Here is an 11,698-nt window from a genome sequence, read left to right as displayed (position 1 = left end):
TCACTAATTACAGGGTGACACCAGCCAGGCTAGAACTGGTCGTGCTCTATCTTGGTTCTACATTGAAACATACATGATAGGTTATCCGTGGGAATATTATTTTTTTAAATTGTTTTTTATTTAAAAATATATTAAAATAATATTTTTTTATTTTTAAAAAATTATTTTTAATATCAACATAATAAAATAATCTAAAAATAAAAAAAAAATTTTAAAAAAATAAAAATAACTAAAAAAAACATTTTTAAAACGTTAAATCTAACCGTTCCTGAAATTCTGTGTGCTCACTTTTGATAGAACCATGGTTTTCATACAATAATATCGGAGATTTTGAGTGTGTTTGGTATTGCGGTAGCTGTTGTGGTTGTGGTTTGAAAAAAGTTTTATAAAAAGTACTTTTAATTGAGATTAGTTTGAAAAAAATAGGTGTTTGGTTAAAACTGTAGTTGAAATTGAGGTTGAAGAAAAAATAGTTTAATGTGTTTGGTTAAGAATGCTTTTGAAATTGAGGTTATAAAATAATTTAAAAATATATATATTAATATTGATGGTTTTAAATTTAAATATTGTAGAATTAATTATTTCTATTACATCATGAAATAAAAAATACTTTATAAAAAATACTTTATATTATTCCATTAAACTATTTATAATTCCATTACGTACAAAATTCATCCGATAAGAATTACAGTTTTCATAATTTTTTTAGCGTAGATAAAATATTATCAGGTATAAAATTGATATTACAGTGCGAGTGAATTTAACTAATTCACTTTATACTAGTGGTTTTTTTAAAAAAATATTAAAAAAATTAACACATTGAAAAAAAAAAAAAAAAGAATTTCACGTGAACAGTGCAATTCACACTGTTCACATGCTCCACTGTTTAGTGAACAATGGAGGCATGATACACTGTTCAGTGAACAGTGTATCATGCTACACTTTTCACTTAACAGTATAACATGGTTGATTTAAGAGCCGTGCAAGAAAGTAATATTTTTCAGCTTTTTATCTGCCTGCATTTCACACGCAATTTATTATGGGATCCATACATAATAAATAATATTTTTTTTAACCAAATATTTACTCAGTGTGTTTTTAAAAAAACACAACCTCTACCTCGTAGCCAAACGAGCTCAAATTTATCTGGATCTCTATGTGCTATTCAATAAAGCAATTCTGGCACGTGAGAACAGGGTGAGTTCGAGTCTTTTAGGTGAAGGTATCTGCTTGCCTGCCAGTTTTAGGGCCACTGTCTATGGATTTTTGTCTTTGGGAGGTTGCGCAAACAAGATTCCCCCAGAGGATATGAATTATTGCTGATAAGCCCAAAGCCAGATACGTAAATAAGTACGCTGCATTATCAATATGGACCCTCGTAATAAAAAAACATACCGAATTGCATGTGACGATTACAACTCTTAGGTGGGTGGACGTTTCTTGTGGTCCTGCACGCTTCCTTGTTTATATTATAGTTACTGGGGCTATCCCTCGTCAACAACAGAATGAGGTTGAAATTATATTTTTGATGAATTTTAAAATTTATTATTTATTTAAAATTATTTTTTTTATATTTTCAGATTGTTTTGATGTACTAATATAAAAAATAATTTTTTAAAATAAAAAAATATTTTAATATATTTATAAATAAAAAACACTTTAAACCGCAACCATTAAATATTCTCATATACATTAATTATTGTAGAAGGTCTGGGAAGAATTAGGATCTTGTACCATCATATATTGGTGTGAAACTTCATGATCAAGAGTTCTTCTTGATTCTTGTCATCAAGAATTTTAATAATAAAAAAATATTAGTTACCCGTTTCTCAATTGAATCCTTACATGTTATTATTTTTTTATCATTTAGGTCCCTAATTTATAGAAATATCCTCAATCAAGCCCTATCTAAAATCACTGTAAATCTTTGGCATAAGATGTTAATTTCTCTTTAAAATGACATCATTTTATTGTACAAAGAAGGCATTTGAGGTGGAAAACATTTAACATATTTGCATGGGGAGACCTGATTGATGATCGGGTGCATATAAAATTGTATGGGCCAAGGTCACCCATAATTATTCCTTAATCTAGGCTAGCTAGATATTAGGCTCGCTTCCGCTGTAAGTTCTAATGGAATATTCTGCAAATAAATCGATTAAGATTGACATTTATTTAATTATAGCTTCGACTCTATTATTTTTTTATTTGTTTTTTATAAGGATTTTATTTGTTTTAAAAATAACTTGGACTATCTCAAATATTTATACTTGTCATTCTTTATTAGATTTAATATTTTTTTAGAGAAATTTTATTTTTTTATTAAATTAAAATAATTGATTAAATATAAGTGTAAGATATTTACTTCATGATATTTTATTTACTTTGTTTTTCGATTTGTTGCTTTGATGGCACATGCAGCCTTCTTTAATGATGATGTGTAACCTTTTATAGTGATATTAAAACTTTCTTGTCGTGCTCTTTCTAATGGTAGGGTGGTGTCTACCACGAAGCAAAGATGAGTCTTCAATTAGCCTTGCTATTATTTACTAACAATAATATTGTCAAACTGCTCAATGTTATTGCCTATGTTTATATACATCCTTTATTATACAAATAGAATGCTAACTATCCTAACTACTACCTAACTTGCCTCTACTACACTCCTTTTGCCAATTCCTTCCGGTCAATTCTTAAAATCATAATTATTAAATCCAACTTGAAAATTGACTCGGTTAAAAAATCGGGTTTCAAATCATATGGGTTTATTTAACTGATGGTATTGTGAAGTTTTTAGAGTGTTTCACTTATGGCTTGTTTAGTTGCATTCCAGCTGAGAGTTATGTGTGGATGGTGGAATTCAAAATGGTGATGGAAAAAACAAAATTATTTCCGCACAGCACCTTTAGTAGTTGGCTTAGGGGTGTTTGAGAGTGATAACGGTTATTTTTTAAAGTGTTTTTCTTTTGAAAATGTATTAAAATAATATTTATAATTTTAAAAAAATATTTTTGACACGAACATATCAAAATAATCTAAAAAAACAAAGAATTTAAAGTAAAGAAAAAAAATTAAAAATTTAATTTTTTAAAAAAACGCTTTTAAATTGCTTTTAGAAAAACTTTAGCTATCAGAATCTTGTTGTACTGAAGGGGGTTTTATACGTTAATAGTCAATTAAACTTGAGCATGTGCATTTCAAACCATAGAATTCACCGTTGCAATATGCAATATTATATATGTTATTTTTGCAAGCCCTTGTTCAGGTTATTTTGCTTATATATGTTATTTTATCATCTGCATTCTCTTTGTTATTTTTCTTTTTAGTAATATGCAGACTATATAAGGAAAAGAATAGGCGTGGTCTTCATCATCTAGCTGAATTTTCTGAGATGCCCAAATTCCTTAATTTTAAAAGGTCTCCGAGCCTTACAGACACTACCAGAAAATCAACGAAAACCAACGGAATTACTGAAGAAATTTTTTCGTCGGTAAAAATTATTGACGGAAATAATTCCGTCTCAACATCTGTCGGTATATACCGGCAGATAACACCCGTCGATGATACGGTCGGTATATACCGATGGAATACGTCCGTTGGTATATACCGATCATATCACCGATGGATTCTATAGTTTTTTTTGGAATGTTGCAACGGTGTGATGACGTGGATTTTTTTCGGACACTTATACCGATGAAATGACTGAGGGATTCAAACCGGGATATTCGTACAGTGACGTGGCACATTCACCGACGGAATCACCGATGAAAAGTGTTCGTCGGTGATTCCATCGGTAAAAGTCAATTGGTTTGTGGTTATTGTAAGGATTTGCAGGTTTGAAAACTGTGGGTAGTCTCTAGTGTAGGGGAGGTGTTGCTAATTTTTTTTTAAATAATTGAAGTTAATTATGTAATTATTCGTATAAATTTGTGTAGATGCGTAGAATGAAATCTACAGCACGTCGTTAGCAGACGGTTGTGGCTAGTTCTTCTAGCAGCGAGGAAGACGTATCCTTAGGTGCTGATCACGGCGAGGCATCTGCGCCAACTTGTGATACTGCTTCTTCTAGAGTGGTTTCACAGCGCATAGGCAATATGCCTTCACAGCGGGGTCAATTCACCCGCAAGTACCAGACACAATGGAAGAATGACCTCTCAATGTAAGTTTGTTTAGGTTTTAGTTTTTTTTTATACTTATAACATAATTTATGAACAACTAATTAATATTTTATTAATTTTATTTAATTTCAGGTTCACAAACATTGAGGCTGTCAGGACAATAACATCGGTGTTTAAATCGTCGATGGAGATTCCATTATTTCAATGAAGTCAAGTTTCCAGACATCCTGAGTGGAGACCTAATATCGATGTATGGTTTCGGTGATTTCAGGTAGGTGTTAACTTTTAATTTCCAGCTTACTTTTAATAAATTATTTTTAGAATTTTATATCTTGTACTATTTTTATTTTAAATGATTTATTTATATACACAACATAAATTTGAGTGGGATAGCGCGAACAACAATGTTGTGAGAAGGGGCATGGGAGAATCACGCGGCAACTAGGTAACATCGAAAATAATATTTATTTTTGTTTTATAATTTTATGTTCTAAATTCTAATTTGTTACTAGGGAAGGAGGTTGCGTGATTTTTGGTATGACACCAAAAAAAATAAAAAAGATATGCGGGGGATAACGGTCTTGAAAGATAGAATGAGGTGGCAGTTTGGCGGGAATTCAAACCGCCATTCATCTCGAAAGATATATGGACGGCATATATTGAGCACGTGACGTCATAGCGGTTCTCACGGCGCTTACAGTCCGGCGCCGACAACCGGAACCGGTAAATTCATGGTTTGGTGACCACACACACTGACGGCTCTGTCCCGTTCAGCGCACATGCAAAGCGGATAGTAAGATTAATTTAAATGAAATATATCGTTAATTAATTTGTTGTTGCTTATAAATATATTTAACTTGCAATCTTTTTTTTCCTTACAGGCTGCGTCTCTTGGACGTGAGCCGAGTGTAATGGAGCTGTTTGTAAAGACGCATGTGTGGAGTCAAGACCGCCAAAAGGGGGTGCAACAGTTCGTAAACAACCATGCTCAGCACTTCGTGGTATGTTCGTTCAATCATTTTATTTTGTAAGTTATTATTTTCTTGAATTGAATATGATGATTTTTAAAAAAAATTTCAGGAGACCTATAATAGCCAGTTGAGGGAGAGATATGGGGACGATCCTTTGACCCATCCAAATTCCGATTTGAATTTGTGAATGGAGGTGGAATCGTCTGGTGGACCCAAAAAAAACAGGTCTACAGGCTCTCCAACACTACGACCGAAAGTTTGCGGTTGGCCCGTAATGTCTCAACCGTTGGATGCTCTCCATTAGTATCGAGCACTCAGTCTGAGGAGTTCGTGGCCTTGAAACAACAATATGAACGACTCTCGACGAATTATGATCAGCTCCGTCAAATGATCATGGAGATTAGATCAAAGATGAGTGATGATACATGTGCAGCCTCTTTTTAGCAGTACGGTCCCGGGAACAACCAGCCTCCTCCTTCTCCTCCTCCTCCAGCTCCGCCGCTATTCTAATTTAATTTTGTTTTTTAAACACATTAAATTTGTAATGAATATTATTTAACATTATTTTTAATGTTTAATACAATTTTATTTGTTTATTAAGCTTTTTTACTATTAATAAATAATTTTTTTTAATATTTTAAATACATACCGATGGCATTCCAGACGGAAACCCGCTGTCGGTATTTTACCAAGAGTTGCCAAACAATTACCACCCATGCCACAATTACCGACGGATATATTCCGTCGGTGTTTACCATTACAATTACCAACTAATATATCTGTCGGTATTTGACAGAGTTCTGAAATATTTACCGTCTATGCCACCATCACCGACGGATATTCCGTCAGTGATTACTGTTGAAAATACAGACATAATTATTTTGCCAGTAATGTTCTCGCGGGAATTTTTTTTTGCTGCGCTTCACCTTCTGTAAGACCATCGGTGTTCCGTCGGTGGTTGGTTTTTTTATTTCCGACAGAATTAGCAACGGAATGGGAAATTACCGACGATCAGTATTCCGACGGAAGGATTCAGTCGGTGAGGCCGTCGGTAAAAATGTTACTGACGGATTGCATGCCTTACACCGACGGAATTAATCCATCGGTAAAACTGTTTAATGTTGTAGTGAGATTTACAAGATGCTTTGCCAGTTTCAGTTTTAAATGATTCATGCAGCAGTACATTGTTCAATTTTTAGGTGCTTGTGGAATTAATTCTTCTTGTTGAAGATTTCTCTTTCAATGTATGATTATTGTTCTTTTCAGTTTTAGAGATAAAACATAATAAATTGTCTCAAGATCCTGTTAGCATGTACTATTTTGAAGCAATTTTGGGACCTTAATTCCTTTATGTTCTCAATATGAAGACTCTAGTATTTGATACTGCAAGTAGTTTCCTATCGGCCCATAGAAGGGGGAAAAAGGAAGGTCGTTTCTGTTTGTTGACGACATTGAATGCATATGTTTTCATTTATGCTTATGGAATATCATCAGAAAGCCATTGCTACTCTGAGTTATTTGCAGCAGCAAACATTATTAATATACTACTGGTTGATTGTGAACTACCGAGAGCCCTTTAGCAGCTTGATCGAGACTTGTAGCTATTGGATTTGTCTATGTCTGTAGACCTGCTTGTACCAGAGATTTGTTTGTTTCTTTTCACCTATCTGCTTTTCAGTAAGTGCTTGATGCCCAAATCTGAGTTTAGGACTAAAATAAAGTGTGCTTGGCTAATTTTTTGCCATGGTAGAATCAAGCCATAAATAGGCTGAACTTTGCTTTGGTGTTTGATATGGTACCCAGATTTTGTGGTTGCATTTTGCAATTGGGAGCTTCTTTGACATTTACAGATTGCTGTCTCTTGCATTAACTGCTACAAAAGTGGTATAATTTCTTGAGGTCATTCCTTGGAATGTGATTGCAGGTGTCCAAATCCTAATAATTCTCAAATTAACCTAACATTTCGATTTCTTAAATTTATTTAACGTTCCAAATTTTATCATGTAAGGAATACAAGCTGGCAGCTATTGTATTCTTGTTTCTCCCAGAATTTCGAGAGGTGAACCTTTTGATTGTAATTGGCATGGAATAACATTAACTGGTGGCTGTTTCCAGTACAGAGTATTATTGGAGGTTCTTTCTCCATTCCAGCAAGAGTCCTATTGCTTCTCTTTTGCAAGCCCTTTATACCATCCCCGAAAATCCTCTTCATTTTGGATATTCGTCTTTTTCTGAGATATTTGTTGGAATTCGAACTTTTTTATAGAAAAAAATGGAAAAGAAAACGGGAGAAAAAAATAAAAATAAAAACCCTCTTTGCCTCTTGTTCCTCTTGATAACAGGCATAAAACGATGCATAATGACGGAGAATCATCCCCCAGAATGTTACCTGAGGCAAACAAACTTGTTCAGCTATCCCTTATCTCATTGGAAGTGCCCAAATTAGACGCCATATTGAATTTTGGTATGCTGAATAGGAATGGAAGAATTGAAATGTGAATTATAAGATATCGTAAGTGTTACAAATCCAATTTGGACGATGTGAAGCCTTCAAAAAAACGAGACTGAACCTTAAATAAGCGCTGTTTTATTGGAAGTAAGATGGTGGAAATGAGATCAGTTTGCTTGAAAGACAAGCAACTAACTCCACGAAGGTTGAGAACAATCAAATTAAGCTCCATTCTTTTGCTGCAAAAACAAGTGTTTTCACCTTTCAACGTCTTGGACAAAATGGTACCGCCGCTGCAGAATCCGTTGCTGGCCACCCACCTAGAACCCAGGTTTTTATCTTGACATCGCCGTGCAGCTCCCACAAACAAGACATTAACACAAGTACACACAAGGGTCATTTTGCATGAGGCGTACTACTGATGAAGATGGGAGCTTATGGACACACATTATCGTGTATAGCTTCACTGACCTCTTGCATTTCAGGCGCACGTCCTAAAGTTATCATGTGATCTACCAGCCAATCCAAAACATTATGTATTTCACTTACTCTAGTGTTTGAACAGTCTTCTGCTCTAAATCTATAAACCTCATTCTTGATCTCAATCCAGCTGCAGCCAGGATTTGTTTTAAGTCTTCTATCCTTCATCAATTTTCTCACTCTAGCTGCCTGATCCCAGAATCCCACACTGGCATACAAATTTGCCAGCTGCACGTGGGTAGCAGCGCACTCTGGTTCCAGCAACAGCGTGTTCTCTGCAGCCTGTATGCCAATCCAAACACTCCCATGAAGCCTGCAGGAAGATACTAGTGAACCCCATATAACAGCATTGGGAGATACGGGCATCCTTTCAATAAAATATTTAGCCTCCTCCAGTAATCCAGCACGACCAAGAAGATCAACTATACATGAATAGTGGTCTAGTTCTGGCTTCACACCATATTCAACCATTGAATTGAAGTAATTCCTTCCTCCTTCAACAAAACCTGCATGTCGACATGAAGATAAAACACCAAGAAAAGTAATAGCATCAGGTTTTACCCCTTGACTCTTCATCCTTTCAAAAAGCCCAATCCCCTGCACTGCTAGCCCATGTTGAGCATAGCCAGCAATCATTGAATTCCATGACACTATATCTTTGCCAACCATGTTCTCAAATATGTGAAATGCATCCTCGACGTTCCCACACTTGCAGTACATTGATACAAGAGCATTGGCTATATGCAAATATGAAACAAAACCCATTTCAATTATTTGACAATGAGCACTTCTACCTTGCCCAAGAGCTCCACTGCCAGTGCACGCACTCAAAAGACTAGTAAATGTGAAATCATTGGGTTTCAGCGTTGAATTTCTCATTAAACAATAAAGCTGTAAGCACATATCAACTTGCCATTCCTGTGCAAACCCAGAAATGATGGCCGTCCATGACACCACATTTCTGACAGGCATTTCTTTGAACACTTTGTAAGCATTATCCAATTCACCGCATTTGCCATAAAAAGTAACCAAAGAACTTCCAATATAAGCATTGGCGATAAAGCCAGTACTTATTGCCAAGCAATGATATTGAATACCACTGCGAAGATCCCGCGTGGATGCACAAGAACTCACAGCATTCGACAAAACACTCGCATCGAAACTCAAGCTCGTAGCATTAGAATCTTCATCATTGTTTATAAAAGAAGATTCAAGAATTTCATCAAACACGCTGAAGTCTCCATTATCTGATTTCGGAGATATGAAATCGTTGCTCAAACGTTGTTCACTGGTTCTATTTGAATGTGTTCGTAAGAAGTCCTGAATGACACGAAGATGGTTCTGGCCATTTGTTGGGGCGGTTGTTTTGGGGGTTATAATGTCTAGAATACTGAGTGCCTTGTCTAAACGTTTGGTCTGAGTTGTGCGTCTGAATTTGTGAGAAGAGAAAGGCCTATGCTGTGATAGAGTTTGGAAAAGGTGTGTGGCATAAGGGATTTTCTTCCTCAATCGTGTCTGAAGAGAAACAATATTCATGCCGACCCATGAGAAATTCTTGCATATCCAACTAAACTGCTGAATGGGTTCTTACTCATGATGACCCAAAGTCATTTGAAAATACATTTTGATCACTGTACCTTTTCACACAATCTGCTCAAGTTACAAGAACTAAATATTCAGGTATATATGGTGCTCACTGTTGCGAAGCGTTGTTCCATTGTGGTTTGTATTCTCCCTTTTCCTTCAAAGAATTGAGAAGATACCCGGATATATTGTCTTCTTGATAATCAAGACGTGGATTCGGTTTCGAACCCAAGCTTATTCACCATAAAGATGCTGCTCGGTTCACTTCTGAGTTACAGTGAAACCTCGGTGTCAAAATATGTCTTTTTACTGGTATGGAATCTATTATCTACATTAAATTAAATTAAAACAAAAAAACTAAATGATATCAGTGATACATTGTGGATTGTGAGGAGAATAATTGTGGATTCATAGTTTCTCTTCTTCTTCTTCTTCTTGTTTTTTTTTTCCTACTTTAATCATTATTTTTCAATTTTATTCTTTGATACTTTGTTAATTAAAATTTAGGGTTAATAATTTATTTTGATTTGTTTTTATATGATTATCGTAATTATAAAAAAAACATTTTAGTAGCTGGTTGATGTTTAATTTTGTAAAATAAAATCTGATTTTATTGTTTACAAGCAATTGAAAATAAGAGGATCAAAATTAAATAAAAAATGAAATGCCTTTTAAAAAAAAAAAACAAATATGGTGTCCAATGTGGTCCTTTATCTTCTTTTTTTCGCCTTCGGTCATTGATTTTTTTTTCTTTTCAAATAGATCATTCAATGTTGTATTGATTGAGATTTGAGATTGATAATTTGTATTGTTCTACTTTTTTCTTGGTTATCTAAATCTAAAAAAATTTCCTGTTATTGGGTTGTTACTCGATTTCACAAAAAGAAATCTGATATTAGTGTTTGAGAAAGATTAAAAATCAAGATACAAAATTGAAACATGCAACAAATGGAAGGTCCTTCATAAAAAAAAATTGTGTTAGCTCCTTTTTACTTAGAATTGCCTTTGGATTTTGATAATTACCTTTCGATCCCTTTAGTTTAGAAATTAAATAATTTAATTCAAAACTTTATTTTTTGACATTGTAGTCACTAAGTTTAAGAAAGGAAAGAGAGTCGCCGAAAAACAATAAGAAAAAACGAAAGTTCACTAATGGTCACTTTTCAATGACAAAACTTGTCGTTCTTGGTGTCAACATGTTTCATTTGATGAGAAAAGTCTCACCATCTTTTTAAATCTTCAACTTATCTAAAAAAAAATAGATCGGGGTTGGTAGAAAAACTTTTCAGTTAACTTTTGTGTTTTTGAAACTTTTAGGGATTTTTTTATTGATAAATTGATTTTTTAAGGTGTTTATTATTAAAAATAGGTTGAAAATGGATTTTGAAGTCAAACCTCATCCTTCTATTATTTTGGCCACTTCTGTGGTTATCAGATTCTGGACATCAAATAACATGTCATCTATTTTTTATACAAAAAAAGAGCGAATAACATGTTTGCAAAGAAAAAAATGGCTCGGGCACATCAAACCACTCAAGGCGGCACATCTGACCTTTTTTTTTAGATGATATATATATATATATATATATATATATATATATATATATATGATTTCTTAAATTCTTGGATTAATTGAAAATGTTTTATACTTGTTATTTCATGAAATCCCATATAATTTTTATTTGTTCTCGAACAATTATTGTTTTTATGCAACCTGTCATGATCATTTTTTTTATTTATTTGATTTATTGTGATTGCTTATTTTTGCTATTATAATTAAATAAAGAATAGTTTTAAAAAATGAATTTATTAAATCCAATTAGATACATGACCTAGATTGCGAATTTGATAGATTAACAGATCAATCCAACATGTCATTACCTTAATATTTATAAAATAAATGTTGTTTTGAAATTTTTTAATCAATGCATACTTTTTATCAATCTCTTATGTTGCTTTTAGACCCGTAAAGTTGATTGAGTCATTTCATGTCAATCTCCTTATGGTTTGATTTAAAACCCAAACCAGACAAGCATCTCAGATAAAAAGTTTTAAATATGAGCAACATAGACAAACAAAACGAGATTTAGACTTTT

At 33.6% G+C, this 11,698-nt stretch overlaps 1 protein-coding gene across 1 annotated transcript; it reads right to left on the bottom strand.

Moving 5' to 3' along the window:
• Positions 1–7,569: 7,569 nt before the first annotated feature.
• LOC133677072 (pentatricopeptide repeat-containing protein At2g37320) lies at positions 7,570–9,880 on the bottom strand. Its single transcript, XM_062098911.1, has one exon. The coding sequence runs from the start codon at positions 9,552–9,554 to the stop codon at positions 7,974–7,976; it is 1,581 nt and encodes a 526-aa protein (XP_061954895.1). The 5' UTR covers positions 9,555–9,880; the 3' UTR covers positions 7,570–7,973.
• Between the last annotated feature and the right edge of the window lie 1,818 nt (positions 9,881–11,698).

This window comes from Populus nigra, chromosome 17, assembly GCF_951802175.1.
Source record: "Populus nigra chromosome 17, ddPopNigr1.1, whole genome shotgun sequence".
Classification (NCBI taxonomy): domain Eukaryota; kingdom Viridiplantae; phylum Streptophyta; class Magnoliopsida; order Malpighiales; family Salicaceae; genus Populus; species Populus nigra.
The sequence above is the reverse complement of the archived record's forward strand: the minus strand, read 5'-3'. Positions and strand labels throughout refer to the sequence as shown.